The 25,297-nt window shown below is 46.5% G+C and overlaps 2 protein-coding genes across 16 annotated transcripts in view; one reads left to right on the top strand and one right to left on the bottom strand.

Moving 5' to 3' along the window:
* The window catches only part of NIPSNAP1 (nipsnap homolog 1), a 52,980-nt gene extending 52,320 nt beyond the window's left edge, over positions 1-660 (bottom strand). For all 4 annotated transcript variants that reach the window (XM_084819387.1, XM_084819384.1, XM_084819385.1 and 1 more), the window contains exon 1: positions 545-660. In XM_084819387.1, coding sequence (XP_084675513.1) covers positions 545-636 — 92 coding nt within the window. In that variant the 5' untranslated portion in view covers positions 637-660. The remainder of the gene's footprint in view (positions 1-544) is intronic.
* Positions 661-14,396: 13,736 nt separating this feature from the next.
* NF2 (NF2, moesin-ezrin-radixin like (MERLIN) tumor suppressor) overlaps positions 14,397-25,297 on the top strand; it is a 104,285-nt gene continuing 93,384 nt past the window's right edge. For 5 of the 12 annotated variants that reach the window (XM_084819370.1, XM_084819373.1, XM_084819375.1 and 2 more), the window contains exon 1: positions 15,492-15,964. In XM_084819370.1, coding sequence (XP_084675496.1) covers positions 15,851-15,964 — 114 coding nt within the window. In that variant the 5' untranslated portion in view covers positions 15,492-15,850. Of the gene's footprint in view, positions 15,965-18,539; positions 18,664-25,297 lie in introns of those variants that run through there. The other 7 variants (XM_084819369.1, XM_084819371.1, XM_084819368.1 and 4 more) reach the window with 6 other exon arrangements.

Raw genomic sequence — 25,297 nt, 5'->3', positions numbered from 1 at the left:
AGGGGGGGCAATCCTACGCGTGTGTAGGCAAGTCATACAACTCCCAGCATGCCCCAGCCAGTCATGCTCTCCGGGGAACGCTGGGAGTTGTAGGACTTCGTTTTGGTCCTGTCTCCACAGGCACAGGACTGTGCCCTCGCGGCCTTTCCTTCCAGGCCGGCCTTGGCCCAAAGGCCGCCGGGGGCTGACCAGCGGCCTCAGCGGTCAGAGAGGGGGCGGGCCGGCGGGCGCTCCGTGGAGAAGGCGCGTGGGGCTGAGAGGGGGCCGCGGCTGCGCAGCCCCAGTCACCTGCTTCCACGGCGGGGGGCTCCGCCGTTCAGAGCGCAAAGCAAGGGGAGCCAAGCGGTTTCCCTTCCCCGGGGCCCTGCCTGCCTGCCATGGGGCCCGGGTGCGGGAGGCCCCCAGGCTGGCTGGCCGGCGCCCCGGCACCTCTCCGGCGGGGGATGGAGCCCCCCGTTTCAGGAGCAGCGAGGAGGAGGGCGCGCCGGGGCGGGGGCGCTGCGATCTCGGCGGCGGCGCCCTGCGTCCGGGCCGAGCTGCTCACCGGGCTCCGCCGCCGCGGGCCAGGCAAGGGCCTCCGCCCCGCAGCGCCAGCAGCACGCGCCGCGCCGGGATCCCGCACGCCCGCGTCGCCATCTTCGCTCTCCGCCGCGCCGGGCCGGAGGGAGGCGCCGCGGGGCGGACCTTGGCTCCGCGGCCCAGCTGGGGCCAGCCCCTGGGCCGGCCGGCCGGGCGGGGCCCTTTACTCGCGAGGAGTCCCGCCCGCGTCGACTCCCGGGGAGGCTGCGGCCGCGACGCGGGCCACCGAGGGTGAAGTCCGGCCCACGGCCTAGCGAGAGTAGGCCCATTGGAACGAACGGGGCTCCGCTCGTCACGACGGATTTCAAGTCCCGTGCATTTTAACGGGCCTGTTTTACGGAGGGCTGAGGTCGGGTTCCTTCTTCCTCCACCCCACCCCCGCCGAGCCGCCCCTCAGTGGGCTTGGAGCGTTCAGACGTGCAGCCGCAACCTGCGTTCCCGTGTTTGCACGCACGCACGCACGCACTCCCTGTTGGGAAGAACCTTCGTTCCTAGTCGGTAGGGGATGAGAGCCCTACAGCGCGCGCGTGCTTAGAAAACAAGCCCCTCCGTGTTTCGTTGGGGCTTACTCCGTTGTAAGTGGATTGAAGGCAGCGGCTCAAATGCGAATTGATCAGCACGCTTTAAAAACCCCAAGGCCGCAAACCTTACGCATATTTAGGCAGGGGGGGGGAAAAAAAAGCACTACAACTCCCAGCGTTCCCAAGCCAGCTGGGAATAATAGGGCTTTTTTCTGCCCACACAAGCATAGGATTGTAGCCTAATGAACCTGCAGCAACATGCTATCCCCCATCTTCACTCCAAAGGGGGTACCGCTATATTCCATGGAACTTACTCCCAAATGCGTATAGGATTGCGGCCTTGATGTGGACTAGCCGCGTCGTAACGTGCTTTGAACGGCCTAGCCGCCCTGCAGCGTGAACCTAGCTGCGTTGGCTGGAAAATAACGTCCCATGTATTTACAGCACGATTGTATGCATGATTTACTCAAATGTAAGCCCTTTTGTATTCATTGGGACTTGGTAAGTGTGTGTAGTTTCGCAGCTTTAGGGTCGCCACTCCCCCCCCCCCCTCTCGGCCGCGCAGCTCCTGTGCCTTGACTGCAGCCTGACCCACAGAGATTTTAGCAAGGGAGTCCTGTCTCCCTTGCTAAAAAAGAAACAAGAAAAAGCGCCCCTTGCGGGATGTGTGGTTAGGGCAGCTGTTAAAGGCACTGGTTATTCTGCCAGGGGGAAAAAAGTTGGCAACCTGGGCTGGATGTCTACACAATGGAAAGTGAGTAGCAGCACCTCCCTTCTGAGTAACATGATCACAAACACCTTGAACCGCAAACTTCATCACAAGTGTAATGTGAACTCACACACAAATCCTTGCCTCTTCCTTGAAAATTATAATTATAGCAACCAAACATAAAAACCTAGGGGCTGAACAAGGTGTTTACTGAGCTTAAAACAGCATTAGTGCTTAGGATGGCGTGGCAATGCACATGTCAGATTGCCACCTTCTTCCATAAATTTTGATATGAATTTTACCCACAATGAATGTGTTATTTATTTACTGGCATTTATATACACACACGCTTCCCCCCCCCCCCCCCCGGCCAATCCTTTGCAAACAGTTGTTTCAGGCCAGTTTGCCATGCACTCCCCCACCTAAAGCACAACAGATAAATCAACAAAACATTAACACAATTAAAGAACCAGATAAAAACAGTAGAGTCGAAAGCTGTCATTACCGGCGATTAAAATACCAACTCATTTAAATGCCTGAGAGAATAAAAACATCTTAACCCGAGGCCCGAAAGACGATAAAGCGGGTAACTGGGGGCCTTGGGGAGAAAGCGTTGTGCAACTGGGGACACAGCTCGCTTGTTGAACACCTGCTTTTCATGCACAAGGTCCCCGGTTCGATATCTGGTTCGATCCCTGACATCTCTCCAAGCAGGGCTGGAAAACTCCTGCCTGAATTGTCAGTGTCGCCGATACTGGGCCAGATGGTTGGATTCAGTAGAAGCCAGATTCCTAAGTCCCGATTTAAAATCATCCCTTTATTTGGAACCATGAGGATTGGAAACTTATTTTCCTTTTAGGGGAAGGGCCATGGCATAGTGGTATTTGCATGCAGAGGGTCCCAGGTTTGATCCCCAGCAACTCCAGACAGGGCTCAAAAAACTCCTGCATGAAACCCTGGAAAGCTGCTGCCAGTCAGTGTTGATAATACTGGGCTAGATGGACCAAGGGTCTGACTTCCTGTGTTCCTAGCTGGGATGCCTCTGACAACCCCCCCCCCCCTTTGTTGCTACCTGCTTGAACTCCAGGGCCACAGGAGAAGGTGTTAACTTTTGTGGGGTTTGATATGGGAACAGTTGGTCCTTAAGATGCTTGGGTCCCAAGCTGTGGGCTACCTGTCCTCACAAGACAGCTTACAACACCACAAAAACATGAACACACAAACACACATACAAATATCAGTAGCAGCAGCAGTTACTAATAATTTTGAAGCACTAAACGCGCACTGGAATAAACGAGTCTTCAGGGTTTTATTTAAAAGCCAGCAGAGTTGAGACCATGCATATCTCTTTGGAGAGGGAGTTCCAGAGGTGAGGGGCCACCATTACAAAAGCCCTGTCTCTTGTACCTGCCAACCTAATGGCTCTTGCCATTGGGCCAGAGAATAGGGTCTCCATCGCTGATCTTAGTGCCTGGGCAGGTTCATACAGGTGTAGGCAGCCTTTCAGATAACGTGGCCCCAAACAATTTGGGCTTTAAAGGGCAAAACCAGTACCTTGAATTGGGCCCAGAAACTAACAGTCAGCCAAAGTAAACAATACAGAATAGGAATAATATGATCTGAAGGCACTGGGTAAAATCCAACGTAAGTCCTCCTTAGAGTAGATCCATTGAAATGAATGGGACTGAGAGCAGGCCTTAGGTTGGATTTTATCCCCTAGATCTCACAAATGTTCTAGTTGTCTCATTCTGTACCCGTTGCAAGAGCTTTAGAAGTCAAAGCTAACATCTTGTATTGGGCTTGCAAGCTTTATGTTTCTCCCAAGACTCTTAGCAAAAGACCAACATACTTATTATTTTTATTTCTATGTGGCGTTTCCACACAAATAGGATGAAAGGGGCATGGAACTCAAAGACAGCAATACATACCAAAGCAACCATAAACAGCCTACTTCCAACACATTTCAAAACATAATACAGCAATTCTGGATAAACAACTGGATTCTACCTACCTTTTGGAATGAATTTTTTAATCATGTTTTTTTCTGTATATATCTAAATCTACATTTTAAAAAGTCTCTTTTGAATGCTTTTTAAAAGGTCTTGCATCTCAATATTATTTTAATATTAAAATAATATTTGTTTTCATTTAAAACTTTTTTTGTGAACCGCCCAGAGAGCTTCTGCTATTGGGTGGTATAGAAATAAATAAATAAATAAATAAAAACATATTCAAACATTTTAATATTAAAACAGTCTTTAGATGCAAAATGCCGCCTCCTATAAAGTAATATTATTGTGAGCTACGGTGAGTTTTCTGGCATTCTGAAGACTGAAACGTTAAGAGCAAAAACAAACGAACAAACACAGTCTGAACATGCAGTCACTGAGATTTCAAAAACGTAGACAGGTCCAGCAATTGCATTTTCGATTTAAACGAGAACAAGAGGATTTCTGGATGTAGGGAATAAAGTCTGACATTGACAAATCCACTCTTGGGCTGATTTATTTTCTGTTTTGAGGAAAGGAGAGTTTCAATTGCTCCTGACAAAGCTCTTGGGAACGTGAATTATCTCTACTCTTATAGAGGGTGACCCACATTGAAGGATTGGCTCAGTAGCCACACAAAGATATTCTGAGTGAGAGCTTGAACCTACAAATATTAATCTCACTTTACAGGACTCTTGTGCGTGTGAGTCAGCCTTCTCCTAACCGGGACCCTCCAGATGCATTGGACTGCAACTCCCATGATCCCCAGCCAGCATGACGATTGTCCATGCTGGCTGGGGTGATGGGAGTTGTAGTTCAATACATCTGGAGGGCACTAGGTTGGAGAAGGCTCACATGAGCCTTTGCAGAAACTGCACTATCACCTGACCCTCAACACTGCTAATCTGATGGTTCCATTACTCCCTCTGCAATCCACTTATTAAGCAGTAAAGCCCCATTGAATTCAGTGGGGCTTATGTCTGAGTAGGCATGTATAGGACTGCACCATTAGTCGCTGGTGAATCACCATTCATTCAGCGGAACCCACTTTCAAGTAAGCATGGACAGTTACACAGTTATCTTGCCCCCAGAAACACCTAGGCAGCCCTTCATCCAAAGGAACATTTTACTCACTATGCAAGTTCAAAACTTTATTTTGCTCACAAAGCAAAGTAATACAGTATTACCGTATGTATATATGTACGTATGTAATTACTAAACGTCTATACCGACCAATAGCCAAAGCTCTCTGGCCGGTGCACCAAAGTTTAAACCCCAAATTATGACATTATTAAATATAGAACCTTTAAAAGTTTACAACAGTACAAAGCCAAAGTAAAAACCAGCAACAGTGTAAAAATAATCTAAAAACACAGCAGCCCAAAGCAAATCTGAAGGGCAAAAAAGCCTGGAAAGGACTAAAAAGAAAAAAGTCTTCCTCACCTGGCACCAAAAAGAGCACAATGTAAGTGGGAAGCTCTTTCCACAACCAGGTGCCACCACTGAAAAGGCCCTCTCCTTAGTAGCCACCCACCGCACCTCATTCAATGGGGGCACCTGGAGGAAGGCCTCTGAAGATGATCTTAGGATGTGGGCAGGTATATATGGAAAGAGACGATCCTTCAGGTAACCTGGCCACAAACTGTTTAGGGCTTTAAAAGTTAATACTAGCTCTGTGAATTGGGCCAGGAAACAGATCACAGAGCACTGGCATAATACGATCGCATTGACCAGTTCCCATTAACATCTTGCTGCCCTATTTGGACATGAATAATGATTACTAATTTTTATTTAACTTGCCTATCTATCATGATGCTATGTCTGTTTCACCAAGGTTCCAGTCCTTACTGGGAGATCAGCCAAGTCTCCACAGAAAGCTGATAGTCAGATCAGGAACGGACAGACAGGGGCTTGGCTCACCTCTGACAGATAATCTTCTGTCTCTCCTTATGCCCAGAACCAGGGGTTGATATACTTTTTAGTCCAGTTGTTGACAAGTCCGTTCTAACAAACTCTAGCAAAATATCCGCTGTGCCTGTTCTGGTATGATGAGGTCACGGGTACAAGATAGCATTTATTTATTATATTTCTATACCGCCCAATAGCCGAAACTCTCTGGGCAGTTCACAAAAATTAAAACCACAAAGTAAGAATAAAAACAGTATAAAATATAACAGCTTAAAAGTACAGTATAAAAATACAGCCAGAATAAAAACTAGCACCCATGCAGAGATTTTAAATACAGTTACAGATTTAAAACAGCACAGCTAAAATACTATAATGCTAAAATGCTGGGGAAATATAAAGGTCTTCACCTGGCGCCGGAAGGAGTACAATGTAGGTGAGTAGAGAGAGCCAGTGTAGTGTAGTGGTGAGAGTGACGGACTGGGAGCCGGGAGATCCGGGTTCTAGTCCCCACTTGGCCATGGAAGCTCACTGGGTGACTTTGGGCCAGTCACAGACTCTCAGCCCAACCTACCTCACAGGGTTGTTGTTTTGAGGATACAACGGTGAGGAGGAGGATAATGTAAGCCGCCTTGAGTTCCTTGCGAGAGGGAGAAAGGCGGGGTATAAATGCAATAAATAAATAATAAATAAATAAATAGGTGGCGCCAGGCGAACCTCTCAAGGGAGCTCATTCCACAGCTGGGGTGCCACAGCAGAAAAGGCCCCCTTTGTGCAAGCCATTCTACAGTCCAAACGACATCTCCCATCTGTAAGTCACTCCGCCCTTGAGAGGGTGTCAGGTTAGTCCAACTCACACCACATCTGTTTCAGAGGGTTAGGTTCTGCCCAGTTGTCGGATGCAACTGCTTACCTAACTTAGGTAAGCAATTACCTAACTTCAGAGCTAACTTAGGGTGCAATCCTCTGCATGTTTAGGCAGAAAAAAAATCTTAAATTTCCTGGGGCATGCTGGGAGGTGTAGGACTTTGTTTCTGTCTAAACATGCATAGGATTGCACCCTTATCCTCTCTGTAGGCTTGTGTATGTATCTATAACACAGAGAATTACATAGGTTCCCCCTAAAATAAGCAAGCTTTATAATGGATCAGCACTCCCAGGGAAAATCCTTCCAAATATCAGTTTAAAGTAAGTCCCCCTTCTTCCTCAATTGGTCGGTTGCAACTGACTACCTAATTCAGGGTGCAATCCTATGCAAGTTCTGACAGAAAAAAAAAAGTCCTACAGTTCCCAGCATGCACAAAGCCACAAGCTATTTCTGTAAGCGTGGCATATACAGTACCCAGGAAGTCCCTGTTTGAGGAATTTCTGTATACACTGCAGATGGAGGGCATGAAGAGGCTAACGTGCATCTTAGGAAAAGGACTGTGTCCAGAACAGCTTCTGCCAGAACAAATTTGTCCGTCTTTAAGGTGCCACAAAACTCCTTGTTGTTTTTGCTGCAACAGACTATCACGTCTCCCCTTCGGGAAAGCCCTAAGAAGAACTCACACATCCATATTAGCCAGAAAACTATGCCTTCATTACAGCCCCCAGTTTTTCCCCCTTGGTTCCCCTTCTGTGCCTTTCAAAGCCAGCGAAAGTGCCAAAAATTAGCCAGTGACACCGTTCCTGGTACAGGGTTAAAAAGATGGGGGGAATGTCATATCTGGTGTTAATGTCACAGGTCCAGGAACAAGGCCAGTAAAAAGAAAATCAAAAGAGGTTGGCAACCCTAGAAGGCACTGCTTCTTCCATCACTGCAGCTTTGTGATGGGAAAAGAAGAAGCTACAGGTGGTTCCTTCTTTACTACAGATGGTGTGGCCACAGCTCAGTGGTAGAGCACATGCTCTGCGCATGCAGAAGTTCTGCGGATCAGTTTCTGGCTTGAAGGATTATGCATGGTATGGAGAATGTGAATAGGGAGACATTCCCCCCCCCCCCGTAATACTAGAATCCAGGGCTCCTTCACACGGAGCTTTTATCCTGCGATTGAGATTGCGCCTTCACGGAAGTTTGTGGGCTCTTTACATGACGCCGTGATCCTCCAGGGCGTCTCCTGCACTAAATGCCCTTTGTTCCGTTTTTAAATAGATCACAGCTCATGAGCTATCAAGCTACCCCGTTGTGTTCCGCTTGAGTTCCCTCCGTGAAAAGAGTTAAAGTGGTAAGAAGAGGAGCGAGATCAATGAAAGATAACGGAAGACTGGGAGCATCTCTACACCAGCCTAAAATCCTGCATTTAAAATGGGGCTTCCTGCTTCTGTGTTAAATGCAGGATTACGACGACTCCCTTTTTCATCCACTTCCTACCCCCGCTCCCCTTCCCCCCTCCTTCTCCCCATCTCTGAGTCTTCCATTATCTTTCATTGATCTCGCTCCTCTTCTTGCCGCTTTAACTCTTTTCACGGAGGAAACTGAAGCGGAACACACCGGGGTAATTTGATAGCTTATGATCTATGATCTATTTAAAAACGGAACAAAGGGCATTAAGTGCAGGACATGCCTGGGAGGGTGACGGCAGGGTGACGGAGTCATGTAAAGAGCCCTCAAACTTCCGTGAAGGAGCAATCTCAGTCGCAGGATAAAAGCTCCGTGTGAAGGAGCCCTCAGATACGGGGAGAAGGAGTGGGAAAGGGGAATGGGGAAAGAAAGCGTGTGTAAAGGGAGTCAGTGGTGAACCTGCATTTAACACAGAAGCAGAAAGCCCCATTTTAAATGCAGGATTTTGTTGTTGTTGTTGTTGTTGTTGTTGTTCAGTCGTTCAGTCGTGTCCGACTCTTCGTGACCCCATGGACCATAGCACGCCAGGCCTTCCTGTCCTGCGCTCTCTCCCAGAGCGTGCTCAAGTTCATATTCATTGCATCCGTGATGCTATCTAGCCATCTCATCCTCTGCCGTCCCCTTCTCCTTTTGCCTTCAGTCTTTCCCAGCATCAGGGTCTTTTCCAGGGAGTTTTCTCTTCGCATTAGGTGGCCAAAATATTGGAGCTTCAGCTTCAGTATCTGTCCTTCCAATGAGCACTCAGGGTTGATTTCCTTTAGGATGGACTGATTTGACCTCCTTGCAGTCCAGGGGACTCGTAAGAGTCTTCTCCAGCACCACAGTTCGAAAGCATCCATTCTTTGGCGCTCAGCCTTCCTTATAGTCCAGCTCTCACAGCCATACATTACTACTGGGAAAACCATAGCTTTGATTAGACGGACCTTTGTCGGCAAGGTGATGTCTCTGCTTCTTACTATGCTGTCTAGGTTTGCCATAGCTTTCCTCCCAAGGAGCAAGCGTCTTTTAATTTCATGGCTACAGTCACCGTCTGCGGTGATCTTGGAGCCCAAGAAAGTAAAATCTGTCACTGCTTCCATTTCTTCCCCTTCTATATGCCAGGAAGTGATGGGGCCAGATGCCATGATCTTCATTTTTTTAATGTTGAGTTTCAAACCAGCTTTTGCACTCTCCTCTTTCACCCTCAACAAGAGGCTCTTGAGATCCTCTTCGCTTTCTGCCATTAGGGTGGTATCGTCTGCATATCGGAGGTTGTTGATAATTCTCCCGGCAATGTTAATTCCGACCTCTGATTCATCCAACCCGGCATTTCTCATGATGTACTCTGCATATAAGTTAAATAAGCAGGGTGACAATATGCAGCCTTGTCGTACTCCTTTCCCAATTTTGAACCAATCGGTTGTTCCATGTCTGGTTCCTACTGTTGCTTCTTGACCCTCGTACAGGTTTCTCAGGAGACAGGTAAGGTGGTCTGGTACTCCCATCTCTTTCAGAATTTGCCACAGTTTGTTGTGATCCACACAATCAAAGGCTTTAGCGTAGTCAATGAAGCAGAAATAGACGTTTTTCTGGAATTCTCTTTCTTTCTCCATGATGCAGCCAATGTTGGCGATTTGATCTCTAGTTCCTCTGCCTCTTCTAAACCCAGCTTGTACTTCTGGTAGTTCTCGGTTCGCATACTGCTGAAGCCTAGCTTGTAGGATTTTGAGCATCACCTTGCTGGCATGTGAAATGAGCAGGATTTTAGGCTGGTGTAAAGATGCCCCCAGTGGGGTCGACCCATGAGGCTGACTGGTTGGAGATTCAGGACAGATGAACAGAAAGGCTTCTTCACACAGCTCATAGGTGAACTATGGAATTCACTTCCACAAGGCGTAGTCGTGGCCACCAATTTGGATGGCTTTAAAAAGCCATCATAACGCCCCAGAACCAAAATAACCTCAGAAAATAATCAAGTGCGTAATTGATAGTCCCATTGATTATGATTTGCCCTGACAATTAAACATTGCAGTCCTACAGCCCATAGATGCTCTGGTACTCAAGCAGCCTCCCGCAACTGGGTGCCCTCCTGATGTGTTGGACTACAACTCCCATCACCCTGCCATCATGATGGGAGTTGTAGTTCAACACATTGGGAGGGTATCGGGATGGGACAGCTGTACTGAAGCATTAAAAACACACACACATTTCCAGCCTGTCTTTTAAGTCCCTCATAAACAAGGAGAAATGAAAAGTACAAAGTCATTTCCCTCCACTTTAGAGGTTACTTTTTAAGATGATTCATTTTGATGCAGACAGGCTGTGCTTTATAATAATACTTAAAATCTTATATTTGATTTAATGCCAAGCACAGAGCCTTATGACAATCTGGTGGAGAAATGATGTTTGGTAAAAAGATTTCCTTCCTGCATTCTTCATTGTTGGGTGGGGAGTGATTGAGCAGTGATGTCACAAAATCTAATGCATTAATGGATTGGATTAATTGATTTAAAAAGTACTTGATTCCCTAGGCATCATTTTTAAGAAATGTTAATTATTTTTTAATGTAAGTGCTTACAAATCCATGTCTGGCTGGCACCTTCTGAGAAGAGGCCTTCTACTTACGCTCTCGCACAAGAGGGAATGCCTCTTCTGTGCTGACTTACATAACTCCATGTTGACAGTGAAACACAGGAAACTGCCTTATGCCTGGTCATACCAGTACCTGAAGGAATGCCTTGCCCTTTATCAGCCTGCCTGCACCTTTAGATCTGGAGAGGCCTGTCTCACCCCACCACTAGGGGAGGTCAGGGTGGCTACTTACGCACTTTCCAAACAAGAGAACCAAAGAGGACAGAGATTTGCATTAAATCTGCATATACTAAGTAGGGGTGCAAATTTGGAAATGAATACTAGAATCTAAATAGAAATGCAACCATTGGGAAAATGGTGACCAGGTGACTTCTGTGCCTGCTCAGTCTGCTCTCCCAGCTCCGCTAACTGTTGATGGGTGACTCCGTGGCCTCTGGTTTGCTCTTCCTTCTGAGGGTTCTTTCTCTTCAAACCAGACTTGGACCGCACAACCCTTCAAATACAGCGCTGTCCCTGCAAACGAGAACACGTGGCCACCCTTGGGGAAATCACATTGGGTGTAGACATGAGACAGGGCCTTCTCTGTGGTGGCACCCCAACTCTGGAAACTGGCTCTCAGGAGGTATGCCTGGTCCAACTTTACTGGTATTTCAGCACAAGGTTAACACCTCTCTCTTTACCCAGGCATTTATATGTGTTCATCAACTATGGCTGGACATTGATGTATTTGTTTCTCTCTGCTGATAGTTGTTGGTTTCATTAGAGGTGTTGAATTTTATTGTTTTAATATCAAAACAATAAAATACAACACCACTAATGGTGTCCCGCCCTGAGATTTTTATGAAGGGTAGGATCTAAGTAGAATAACTCTTTAACATCCCCACAATTGGTCCATCTAGCCCAGGCCTGGGGAACCAGCTGCCCGAGGGTGCCCACCCAGCTTGCCATCTTCTTCCTGTTTCCACCACCTCTTTCCTGGCCCCACCCCCTACCTCCAAGCCCTGCCCCCACTGTCCCCCCCAGACCAAAATCTCTTATCTCCAATTTCTGCAGAGACTGGAGATAACACTTTCCCCCTGCTTTCACTCCTGCTGCACTGCGTTTCAGCTTGAAAAAAGTAACCACGGGTACCATTGGGGGCCTTACAAAAAAATCTAATTGCAGTATGGGGGGACATTTCTGGAGGGGGGTAGCTGCTAAGGAGGGGAAAGCCCCCCCCCCAGCTGCAAACCTCCCCCGCTGCCGGTCTCTTCTGGGGTTTATGATTACTTAGCTGTTTGGGGCATCTCCATTTCGGCAGGAGAAAGTGGTATACACATCCCCAAAGGAAGAAGTAATGGCCAGAGCCCCTGTACGGGTTCAGTTTGGGTGGCTTTCGGCAAGCAGCAGCACACTTGTATGGTCAGGGATCTGAAGAGCTGCCCCTGGTGATTTGCTGGCTGTTGAGTCAGGCCAACATTACAGGCACAGGAGCAGTCAAAAAGGTGGTGGTGCTTCCTATTGCAAGGACATCCGAGGCCGACGTATGGGTGTGGAGCCTCAGGCTGTGGCCCCAATCTGGCCCTCTGAGTTTCCCCAGAGGGCCACTCACCGTCCCCTCACCCCATTCCCTTTCCCCTGACTACCAATCGTTTGGTGGTTTCCCAGGTTCTCCCCCCCCCCTTCTAAAAGGCTGAAATACTTCTCCTAAGGCTCAGTTACTGGCAGTGAGAGCTGTAAGCTACAGCATGCTGGTATTTTGGGTTTTTGCCCCGCCCCTTTTGCCTTTGGCTCCACCCACCACTGCTCTGTGGCCAGAGAGCTTCTCTGACATGGAATTCGGGCCTCGGGCTGAAAGAGGCTGCTCACCCCTGGCTTATAGGGCAGAATCCACGAATCCCTGTGTCTGGAAATTCATCACCGGTCATTAGGATGCTACAAATGGTTAGGCGAGGCTTCGATCTGTACCTTCAACACTTCACCGGCCAAGCTGAGGAAGTGAATGATGAAAGCCTTTAATACCTTGGATGCCCTTGGAGTTTATTACTGGCTCACAACGTCAATCCAAAGGATACGGTGCTACTTTGGAGGCTTAATGTGTGCGTGGAGGGGAAGTGGATGTCTCTGGGTTTCAGTAAAGGGCTCCATTTGCAAATGATAGATGGAGGAGCAATAGGCCAGAAATAATGGTCCAGTCTCCTTGAGCCAGGCTTAGAGAATGGCTGGTCTGAGAGTCCACCCTGTAGTGGCAGAAAATCTCATCTCAGAGATTCTCCCCATGGCACTTATGCAAAACGTTCTGGTATAAGTGTGTATGGTTAATAAGATTGGGGTGTGTGTGTGTGTGGGGGGGGTACTGCTTACGTTGTTAAAAACAAAAGAGCCATCAGCAGGTATCAACACTGCTGGAAACTAAGTGTCCTTAGCTGGAAGTCCTGACCTCTAACCCCTGAAACACTGGGATTTGTGAAGTAAGAATGGCCTTCTGCACATGCACAGAGGCACTTTCTCTTCCAAGTTGGCTACCAGGTTGTAGTAACATAGGATGTGTCACAGATATACATATGTTCAGGGCACCATGTAGTCTTCAAGGTGCTGTGAGACTCTTTGGGGGTTAACAAGGAGGTCCTCCAGGAACTATCTGCTGTATATTTTTCTAAACCTTAAAAAAAAAAGGAAAAAGAGGCAGCAATTTAAGCCAGGATTAGCGATCACCGGAAGTCTCATAACAAAACAGGCCCACTGAAAGCTCCTGCATTTGAACAGCGCAATCCTACACATTTCTATTCAGAAGTAAGCCCCATTGTTCCATAGGACTTACTCCCAGGTAAACAAGCACAGGACAGCAGCCTAAGGTGCTGCTTTTATTCTGCAATTTTGATGTGTTTTCATGTGTATTTTAATTCATTTGGTTTATGGTTGTTTTTAACGACTTTAAAAAATGTTGTTATGATGGCTGAGAGTTGTAGGGCTTTCTTCTGTCTAAACATGCATGGATTGCACCCTAAGGTGTTATCTCCCTCCAGTTTGTCCTTTTCACCAGTTCTGACTTTTTTTTCACACAAACTATATAGAAGTTTTATTTTTTTCTCTTCTCCCTCTTTCCTTCCCCCTTTCTTTTTTCTCTCTTTTTCTTCTTTCCCCCTCTTTTCTTTTCCCTTTCTTACTTTCTTTCCGTTTCCTTCTCTTCTCTTCTCTTCTCTTCTCTTCTCTTCTCTTCTCTTCTCTCTTTGTTCTTTCTTTCCTCCCTCTTACTTTCGTTCACGAGAGGGCGCTCAAGGGCACCTCATTCCCAGCCTGGCCTCTCTTTCCCGTCAACTCGCTTTTTCCAGAGCGAAGCGAAGGCGGGAGCCGCTCTGCCTCGTGTCTATGATCTCCACGGGGGCGAGGGGGCGGGGAGTCATCGGGGCCGAATGGCGGCGCAACGACCAATCCGAGGCTTCCCCGCCCCCTTCCCAGCCGGCGGTCAAAGCCACAACGAACGTAGGCCGCCATTTCCGGTTCTTTTGGAAAGCAACTAACCCAACGACATCACAAGACCAAGAAAAGAAAAAAAGAAAGAAAGAAAGAAAAGCGAACTGTAACTTTTCCCGTTTCTGTGGAAGGAACAGGGCAAGCTACAGCGCAGATTCTGAACGAGTGTTGTGCAGCGGGCCCTCTTTCCACTCTCTAGCGCCCCTCCTGCCCCGCAAAGGGCGGCCGTTCGCATGGAAACCGGAACTGTACCGCTGGCCTTGCCCCTTCCAAAGCCCTATGCCTCGAAGGGCGGTCAGAAGACTGGACGCCCCGCCTCCGAGTGGGCGGGGCGCTCTCGCGCTCTCGGCCAATGGGAGGAGAGGGGCAAGGAGTGGCAGGTTAGGCTGTGATGGCTGAGGTGAGGGGCAGTTTTTCTATGAGGCAGGGCGGCGGGGGGCGAGTCGAGAGCGCCGGTCGCCCCTGAGGCGAGTCCTCCCCGCCGCCGCGAGGGCAAAGGAGCCCCCCCTTCCTGGGAGGGCGGCCCCCAAAGCCCCCCCGCTCTCCAGTCCTCACGCAGAAGGACCCCTCCCCCAAGAGTAGGGCCCCCGACCCCCCCATTCGAGCCCCCTCCCCAAAACACACGTTACGTTCTCTCATATCGGGCTCCTTCCTTCCCTTGCCCCCCCTCCTCCCAGATATCCCCCCTCCAGCCCTGGGTTCAATATTTCACCACTCCCTGAACCCCCCCCCCCAAGTTTGCATTAGGGATTCTAACCCCCCCTCCCCAAATACTTACTATATTGGCTCCTATCAGGCATCTTCCTTCCCTTAAAACTCCCCCCCCCCGCTCAATATCACCGCCCTGCCCCCGGCCCTGGGTTCAAGATCCTTCCTCACTTTCCCACAAAGTGAAAAAAAGCCCCTTCCCCTGTTTCTCATTCCTTCCCCTATACTGAGTTTGTGGGTTGTGCCCATAATTCATCATCATAATAATAACAACAACAACAACTTATTGCTAATCCTACTTTTTCTCCCTAGCTCTTCCCTCCAGGGTGTTTCAAAGGATGCCTCCTTACTCCCCAAATCATATAGAGTAACGCCTCCTTTCGTGGCTGAATCCCCCCTCCAAAACAGGCTCCTCTTAAAAGCTAAAACTATAAAACGCTGAGACAAAAGCTGTCCCCGTCAACGGCTGAGGCAACTTGAGAGGGCCCTTTCATATCCTTCCCCAAATAAATTGGGAATCCTTACCTGGCCCGTTCTCCCCTAAGCCTGGTTACAGCCTAGGGACCCTTGGCAGGCTGTGCCTCCCGTCCTGTCCCCACACCACTTCTGTTCTCCAGGACTTCTGCCTCTCAAAGCTTTTGAAGGCCAAGCAGAAGTTCACCTTGGTGCAAAGGCTTCTTCGTCCCCATAAAAATCTTCAGATCACCTGGCCCCCCAGGGGGCCAAGCAATTTTGTGCAACTTTTGAAAGGGGAAGTGTCCTTTTTCCCGTTTTTTTTTTGTTTTTTTTTACAACCCCCCCCCCCTTTCTCCATCTCAACACTTTCCCATCGCCAAGGACAAAAACACTGGGGAGCTAGAGACAAGACTTGGAGACATGTTAAGGGTGGTGACCCATAGCCTTTTCCCCCAAGGAAAGGCCTAAGAGGGGCTAAATGGTTCTTTTAGGTTTCTCTCATTGGATCCCTCATTGTTGCCTCTGAATAGTGTCATACCTCTGCTCACCTAGCACTCCCATTAGGGACTTTTCCCTGGAGTAGAAGGAGGTCCAAGTGCGCCCTCGGTAGTCAGGTTGGTTCTCCTGGGTTTTCGCCATGGCTGGTGCCATTGCATCTCGCATGAGTTTCAGCTCTCTAAAGAGGAAGCAGCCCAAAACGTTCACGGTGCGGATTGTTACCATGGAGGCGGAGATGGAGTTCAACTGCGAGGTAATGTTATGGCTGTACTCTCTGAGGTTAAATGCTGCTTTGTGGGGTATTCTTACGCAGCCGGGGTGGCTATTGTAGCTTCATAGTGCAGTATGCAGCCTTCAGAATTCCTTTATTAATCTTAGCTAGTTACTTGTGATGGTAAAGAGCCTAATGGAAACATGTGTAACTACTGAACCCTGATGGCCTTCCCTTTTTTCCCCCAGAAGAAGCCACTCTGGGAGTTGAGAAATGGCAGTGTGTGAGTGTGTATGCTTAACCCAGCCTCTGCCTGCTGCTTCTCCACTCCAAATCATCCCCTCCCAACCTCTCTCCCACAGGGTTCCAATGAATGTTTATGAGAAGCAATATAGATTAAAGATGGTTTTGGGTATAACAACTAATGTGTACAAATTGGCCACTAACCATTTTTAGCTGGAATTCAGAAGATTAATAACTAATTTAGAAGTTATCTCCTTGGATTAATTATGAGAATAAAGAATGTTCCTGGACAGATTTATGGAGAACCTCTTAAAACATTTATTTGTGAGGGTTTAGATATTCAAGGCCTGGGCACGTTTTCAGCCTTTCTGTCCAACCCACAGCATTGATGTTCCTTTTGGGGCTGGTAGTGCCAACTGGTCTGATTGTTGCACAGTTCAGTTAATTGTGAAAATTAAGAGTAAACTAAATAAGCTTACATTTGCATTAATAGAAAATAAAATTCTATGAAAAGCTGTGCAATGAATCTGTGGTGAAGTATAAGTGAAGTGAGTTTTCAGTTGGTGTTCTTAGTAAGTTTGAATGTTGTAGTTGTTTCTAAGGAATTAACTTTTTAAATCCCATCATCAATGAAAACAAAAAAGTATTTTGGCACTTTAAAGAGTGAGACTAGTCCATTATGTATGCTTACCTGGAAATAAACCCCATTGAACTGAATGGGACTTACTTCTGGATAGGCGTGTATGGGGTTGCGTTGTGAGACATTTATTGTGACAAAAGCTTTTTCTTATAAGCTTTGTCAGATGAGCAGAGCGGTCATCTAAGCATGTAAGGTATATATACCCATGTATAGAGAGAAGGGGAAAAATTACACAGTGAGTTTACAATGCCAAGTAATGCAAGAAATAATTGTAGATGCGTCATTGTACTATATAGTGTATGAATACAGAATCTAATCAAACCAGGACTCAGTCAGTTTGGGCATGACCTACTTCTGACTAGCATCCATTGGTGATTAATAGGCATAGCAAGATCGACAGTGCAAACAAAGACTGGAAGAGGGACAATTTTTATGGGGAGCTAGAAATTCTCAGGATTTGTTGAGGCCAAATTCCAGTGTCAAATTTGCTACTGAATTTCCAGTTCAGCAGCTTTGCACTGGAGTCCTTGTCAATGAGCTGTAGACCAGCAGAGGGAGTTTGGTACTCTTCATTTTACAAGTACTCTGGGGAGACTTTGGGCCAAGACAAATGAACATCAGAAAGAGGCTCGAAGCATGGTGAGCACAGTTTGAGATACTTTGAAAAAATATATGTAGGTGTCTGTAGCACAGCAGTGAACTGAAAGCCGCCATGTAACTCCTGCTTGGCTGGCTTCTCTGTTGATGTCACCCCCTCCTCTAAGGGGAGGAAACACCCAGCAGCACCTTGCCCAAGACAGGAGGAACTGTGGTTCCAGGTACCTCTCTTATTTATTTGGGGTGCAATCCTATGCATGTTTAGACAGAAAAGGTCCTATAACTCCCAGCATTCAAATGCTTCATTTCTGTAGTGCCCATTAGCTGAAGCTCGCTGGGCGGTTCACAAAACAAAACTTAAAACCATAGAATACAATAACATAGTAAAACATAATATAAAAACCAGAATAAAACCAAGATAAAAGCCAGCAGCAGTGCAAAGATTAAAAAAAAACATTACTGTAATTTTTAAAACGGAAGGACTGAAAGGCTGGGAAAGTAAAAAGGTCTTCACTTGGTGCTGAAAAGACCACAATGTAGGTGCCAGGTGAGCAGCTCTGGGGAGAGCATTCCACAGCTGGGGTGCCACCACTGAAAAGGCCTTCTTCTTAGTAGCTACCTACCTCATTCAGCGGGGACACCTGGAGAAGTGTCTCTGAGGATTATCACAGGGTCTGGGCAGGTATATATTTTTCCAATCGGGGGAAATGGCATTGGCAGCAGCACTGTCGAGGGGGCAGGCGGACAAGCTGCTTTCTCACGGGACCCTCCTCTCCCTCACCTTGTGCACAGGGAACTCACTGCTGTCAAGGCCACCTTCTCATGCTGCTGGGAAAGGAAGTGCCCACACTGGGAGAAGTGCTCCTCTCTCAGTCTCAGGCAAGCGGCTGCGGGATGCTTCCTTCTCCCGGAGTGGGAGGAGGAGGCAGTTGATAGGCAAGCCAGGAAAACGTCTAGCATGGCAGCATTTGATCTGCTGCTATGTTACAGGCCCCACATAAACACTGCAGTGTGATTTAAAGCATGTTCACAGTGCTTTGAGCTTCTTCTTGAGGTGCAGGCAATTATTAAGGTAATCATCACCAGCTGTACTGTTTTGCATTTCAGTTCCCTCTGACAACCTGGTAACATCTTCCCTCCATCTGCCCCCCACGCCCGCCTCCCCGCCCGCCTCCAGCACGTGTATATAGATCTGCCAATTTGCAGATAACTCTTCATGCATCTGATGAAGTATATAGTGCTCACGAAAGTTAATGCCAAGGTAAATGTGTTAGTCTTCAAGGTGCCACAAGAATTTTTGTTGTTCTTAAGGGACTTCTGTTTTGATCTCTGTTAACACTGTCACTTTTTGCTCTTGCCAACTTTGGTAGCTGCTGGCATTTTACCCGTTTCTTTACACTCAGAAATGTAGGGGCCCTGATTGGCAGTAATTCATCAACTGCAAGTAGTCCAACTACTTTTCATGTAGTTGCATGATAATTGTAGCTACTTCATGATAAGTAGTTCAGACTACTTAAACTACTTCTGCAGGTAGTTAACTAGAGATGTAAAATTTCCAGAAATTTTGAGGCCATGGAAAAAACTGGTTTTTGGGGGTGGGGAAATGCTATAAGGAAGGCTGAGCGCCAAGGGCTGAGCGCCGAAGATTTGATGCTTTCGAACTATGGTGCTGGAGAAGACTCTTTTCTTTCTGGGCCTTCACATCTCTGTAGTTAACTGCTGTAGTTTGTTCAGTCGTTCAGTCATGTCCGACTCTTCGTGACCCCATGGACCATAGCACGCCAGGCCTTCCTGTCCTGCGCTCTCTCCCGGAGTGTGCTCAAGTTCATATTCATTGCATCGGTGATGCTATCTACCCATCCCATCCTCTGCCGTCCCCTTCTCCTTTTGCCTTCAGTCTTTCCCAGCATCAGGGTCTTTTCCAGAGAGTTTTCTCTTCGCATTAGGTGGCCAAAATATTTGAGCTTCAGCTTCGGTATCTGTCCTTCCAATGAGCACTCAGGGTTGATTTCCTTTAGGATGGACTGATTTGACCTCCTTGCAGTCCAGGGGACTCGTAAGAGTCTTCTCCAGCACCACAGTTAGAAGGCATCAATTCTTCGGCGGCGCTCAGCCTTCCTTATAGTCCAGCTCTCACAGCCATACATTACTACTGGGAAAACCATAGCTTTGATTAGATGGACCTTTGTCGGCAAGGTGATGTCTCTGCTTCTTACTATGCTGTCTAGGTTTGCCATAGCTTTCCTCCCAAGGAGCAAGCGTCTTTTAATTTCATGGCTACAGTCACCGTCTGCGGTGATCTTGGAGCCCAAGAAAGTAAAATCTGTCACTGCTTCCATTTCTTCCCCTTCTATATGCCAGGAAGTGATGGGGCCAGATGCCATGATCTTAGTTTTTTTAATGTTGAGTTTCAAACCAGCTTTTGCACTCTCCTCTTTCACCCTCAACAAGAGGCTCTTGAGATCCTCTTCGCTTTCTGCCATTAGGGTGGTATCGTCTGCATATCAGAGGTTGTTGATAATTCTCCCGGCAATGTTAATTCCGACCTGTGATTCATCCAACCCGGCGTTTCTCATGATGTACTCTGCATATAAGTTCAATAAGCAGGGTGACAATATGCAACCTTGTCGTACTCCTTTCCCAATTTTGAACCACTCGGTTGTTCCATGTCTGGTTCTTACTGTTGCTTCTTGACCCTCGTACAGGTTTCTCAGGAGACAGGTAAGGTGGTCTGGTACTCCCATCACTTTAAGGATTTGCCACAGTTTGTAGTGATCCACACAATCAAAGGCTTTAGCGTAGTCAATGAAGCAGAAATAGACGTTTTTCTAGAATTCTCTTGCTTTCTCCATGATCCAGCGAAAGTTGGCGATTTGATCTCTAGTTCCTCTGCCTCTTCGAAACCCAGCTTGTATTTCCGGTAGTTCTCAGTTCACATGCTGCTGAAGCCTAGCTAGTAGGATTTTGAGCATCACCTCATTTCATTGTGAAATGAGCGCAATTGTGTGGTAGTTTGAACACTCTTTGGCGTTGCCCTTCTTTGGAATTGGAATGTAAACTGACCTTTTCCAGTCTTGTGGCCACTGTTGAGTGTTCCAAATTTGTTGGCATATTGAATGCAGCACTTTAACAGCATCATCTTTTAGGCTTTTAAATAGCTCAGCTGGAAGACTGTCATCTCCGCTAGCTTTGTTGTTACTAATGCTTCCTAAGGCCCACTGGACTTCACTCTCTAGGATGTCCGGCTCAAGTTCAGTGACTGCACTATCATGGCTATCAGGGACATTCAGATCTTTCCGTCCCCCCCCCCACCCCGGAATCCTCTGTGGCCAGCTGTGCTCTGCGGCAGCTCCGCGGAGCAGCTGCCCAGGCCAGGCCAGAGCCATCCGCAGCCGGATTTCTGGCCGCGGAGGGCCCTGGGTAAAAACAACAACTGTGTACGCAAATGGCAGCGGCTACGGCCGCCACCATTTGCGTTCCTTATTTTTGGCCGTCTTAGTCTACGTAATTATTTACGTAGACTATGACAGCGAAAATAAAGGGGAATGCAAATGGCGTAGCGGGCACTATTTGCGTCCCTTTTTGATTCTCCGTTTTAGCCTACGTAAATATTTACGTAGGCTAAAATGTGGAATCAAAAAGGGACGCAAATAGCGCCTGCTACGCTATTTGCTTTCCCCTTTATTTTCGCTGTCATAGTCTACGTAAATATTTATGTAGACTAAGACGGCCAAAAATAAGGAACGCAAATGGCGGCGGCTGTAGCCACCGCCATTTGCGTACACGGTTGTTGTTTTTTTTTCCCAGGGCCCTCCGCGGCCGTTTTTTTTAATGCGGTTTTTTTTTAACCCACCCAGCCGTGATAGGTTACGTACAGATTTACGTAGCCTATCATGTCGTGGTGTTTTTTTTTTTTAAACCTAGCCATGATAGGCTTCGTAAATCTTTATGTAGCCTATCACATCTTTTTTTTTTTTTTTTTATAAGCGTGGAAATGGCGGCGGTGGCAACCGGTCGGAAGACCAGCCACCGCCAGAGCTGCCGCTGCCCAGAAGATCCGCCCCAGGTGAGTCTCGTCCTGGGGGGGATCCGTGGGGGGGCGGGCGGGGCAGGCCGTTCCGCCACAGATTTCAGGGGGCCGAATGCACTGGCATTCGGCCTCACCGAGATCCGTGGCAGAATTCTCTGCCATCCCTAGTTGAAACTACGTAATTAGTTCAAAGTAGTTCTGATCATTTTTACTAATATGTAGTTAACAAGTAGTTGTAGTATAAGAGCTTTTAAAGTAGTTCCTGCCCATGAATGGGTCAGGATCCTGAGGATGCACAAATGTGTTTAGTTCTATGCACACCTTCCTTATCGCAGACAGATTTCTTGCTTTCTATCTTGTTTCTGTATTATATCAATTATAATATGGTTTAAGAATTCTGTGAAGGGTTTGTGATTTGGGGAGAATGGGGCATAGGGCAAAATATGGTTATTCAGAAAATAGAACAAAATGTTAGGTGTATCAGAAATAAAACCTCATTTTAACTAATACTCTGACAACATTGCTTGTGAAATTCCACTAGGTCATTCTTAGAGAGCAAAGTCAAGCCTGGCTCTCACTTGGAAAGGCTTGTCTCTGGATATGTGCATGAAGATGGGTCAGTCCAGTTGACAGTGGTGCTAACAGTATAATCCTCTGTATTTCTTCTCAGAAGTAAGGCTGACTGAATTCAGTGGGACTTACTCCTTGGTATGTGTATACAGGATTGTAGCTTCAATTAAGGGAATTATTTCCATTATCTTATTTATTAACATTTAACCCTATTTTTCTCTGCAGAATAGGAGTCCTAAAGCATATTATGACAAAAAGAAAATAACCACCCTTAAAAATTGTCAATAGGGTCTGCTTTCACAACAAAACACTTTACCCAAAAGCTTCCTTTGAAGATGGAATTATCATAATCCCTTAGGTTGAGGTCCTAATGAACAGCAGGTTTAATACCCAAGGAAATTAGGTTCTTGTTATATCCACTATTGCCAACTAGATGGATTTGATATGGAAAGATCAAACAGAGTACAAATTTATTTTTTCTGCATACATAAAGGAACAAAGGGCAGGATGTATATAGAAGGCAAGGACGTTTGATCTGTCATAGCTGTCTTCTATTTGCTATCTTTTTAAAGCAAGTATTTTCACTCTCTCCTCAAGGCAAAGTTTTCCATGCCCTTCATCTACTCAGTTGCCCTTCTAAGTCTCAGCAATATCACATTTGGCATGAATTGACCACTTTGGTATGTGGCATTCCTGATGAAGGCATTCAGTTGACTAGTGTAATGGTGTTTTAAGAATTTCTGCCTTTTCTACGATTTTCTAGTTCCAAATTTGTATTCTGTGGAGGTGCCACTATTGTCCCAGCTGATTTCCTGCCCTTAATACTCTTGGCAATGAGTGTTTTTTTAGGTCTTGAGTTAAAAGTAGACTGAAAAGCTTTACAAGCAGCAGTAACAGGGGACCGTTTCAACTGGCAAATTCATCAGGACTAACCTTGTGTCTTATTACCAATTTGGGAGGTTAGTGCCTGTTACTACTGAAATTAGTTATCTACCTTAGCAGTCCGTAGATGACTGCTCATCAGTGTATTACCTGACCCAGGAGTTAATCAAAGGTATTCATTTTCACATGATTTGGAGGGTCAGGTGACCTTCTTTGGGGTCACACATGAAGAGGAATAAAAGTGTGTGTGTGTTCTGTATCATAGGACAAAGAGCTGAATGAATGAGGTGTTGCAAAGGAGTTTCCTGTGCAAGTCTTTGAAAGTTCACAGTAATTATTTCCTTCTCTCTAGGTTCATATTGTAAAAGACAGTGAAGCAACGTAGGGCAAAGATAGGCAACTTTTGTCCCACCCTTCACTTCCCTGGACTATTGCCAAGTGAACACAAGGCCCCAAACAAAACAGGAGTGTACTTTGCCACACAACCAGGTGTTGTTTCCACGTGGCTAGGCTTCATAATAAAGCTGGTAAGGATTTCACAGTTAAGGAGTTCATGCATTCAGGCATAGCTTGGACTTTCCATTGCAATAGCTGAAGAGCAATGCAACATTATACCAGAGGTGTCAAATATAAATGAGATGGAGGGTCAAATCACCCCCCAGCGGATGCTCTGAGGCCTTGCTCATACTCACTCACAGGAAAAGAAAGATCAGTTCCTTCTGAATTGAACACCAAGCCATAATTTTTACCCCTGCTGGACAATGTGGAAAAAATTAAAAATCGTTCTCATGGTTCTGGCAGATTACTTGTTACTGAACATCTATAGAATGATTCAGAAGGAGTTATGCATACACTCACTTGCATCGCTGTGTTCTAGAGACACTGGGAACAAGCATGCACTAGTGGTTTGTGGTCAGCTAGGCTCTTTGCCTTAGACCCGAAATTGGTTCTACAGTTTGTATAGTCTGTGGCTGAGGTACCCCGGGGGCACTGGGCAATCTGCACCACTGAGACCCACCTGAAAGTTGGCTGAGACAGTGGGTCCTGACCCACAATTTGAGAATCACTGAGTTAGAGCAAAGGACCAGAAAGGGCAGCTATAAATGCCTTTTGGATATGTTTTGGCAGGGGGAGGGAGGGTTGGGGAATGTTCACAGGCTGTTGAAAAAAGAATACCTTAAATTCAGACTCAACCTGAAATGACAACTCTTAAATAGCTGACAGAATACCCCAGTTTCGTAAAAGGTTCCCGGATTCTGTTGCTCCTGGCTTTCTTAAATGGTCATAGTTGAATTTTTAAAATATGCAATACACGCCCTATCATATTTTTTTGAGTCTTGCCTCATAATATATTGAAGAGCTTTCACAGTTCAGGAAACACAACTCTCAAATTCAGACATTATATACAGTTTGGGAATTACTTTGCCTGGAAACACCTTGGCTTTGCATCCTTTTTTTGAGTAATGATTTTTGCACATTGCTCACATGGCACTTACTTTGATACGCCTTTTTAGTTCTCTTAGAACACCTTATCTCAGGTTTTTTCCTTATACCCATTCAGACCTACAATTGAAATCAGGGCTTAGGCATGCGCTCTCCTCTATGTAATGACTACCCCGCCCCCGAAACACACACACACACACACACACACCCCTTGGTTTCACTGTTACGTATGAGTGTTTGTCACTAACCCAGGTTAAAATGAAATTGGGTACACAATTAAATTCACTTTGAGAATCCATTGTTCTTCAAGTGAATTTGAAGTGAACCCTGTTTCATTTTAACCTGTGTTGGCAATGATAGCACCTAGGGCTGCAGTTGGGCAATGGTGGAGACTTGTGCATGAGAGGGGAAAGGCAGGAATGGGTTTGTGCCAACCTGCTTCCAATGCTTAAACTATTTTTTAAAATATTTTAAAAACTGATTTTAATTGTATTTCTATGATGTTTACTTTTAATTATTTAAACATTTGTAATCCACTTTGGGGGCCTTCACAGTGGGAAAGCAGCCTTAAAAAATAATTATAAATACAATCAACCCCAGTTTCTGGTGTGGATCTGAACAAGGGATTAGACTTGCTTTTCTATCACAGTAATTCTCTTCCCTCTCAATAAAAGGTAGCGACCAAATTAGTTTGATTCACAGCACTGTCAAGATGCCTGAACCCAGTTCAATCATTGGAAAAACATCTGGTGATCTGGCAAGATTCCCATGATGCAAACTTAAGTTTTGATGTTGGATAAATACTCTAGGTTAAAAATATTTATCTTCTCCTAGCTGCTTTCTGCAGTACAACCTCCATTCTATGCTGTTACCAGGATTCTACTTTGACTGTCTTAGCCTTACTTGTCTGTCTCTCTTAGTCACCACTAGACACAGAGGCCAGCCAAATGTCTCAGTAGCTGTACCTTGC

Source organism: Heloderma suspectum, chromosome 13 (assembly GCF_057233095.1).
Source record: "Heloderma suspectum isolate Gila_16-S chromosome 13, 16-S_ref, whole genome shotgun sequence".
Taxonomy (NCBI): Eukaryota; Metazoa; Chordata; class Lepidosauria; order Squamata; family Helodermatidae; genus Heloderma; species Heloderma suspectum.
The sequence above is the reverse complement of the archived record's forward strand: the minus strand, read 5'-3'. Positions and strand labels throughout refer to the sequence as shown.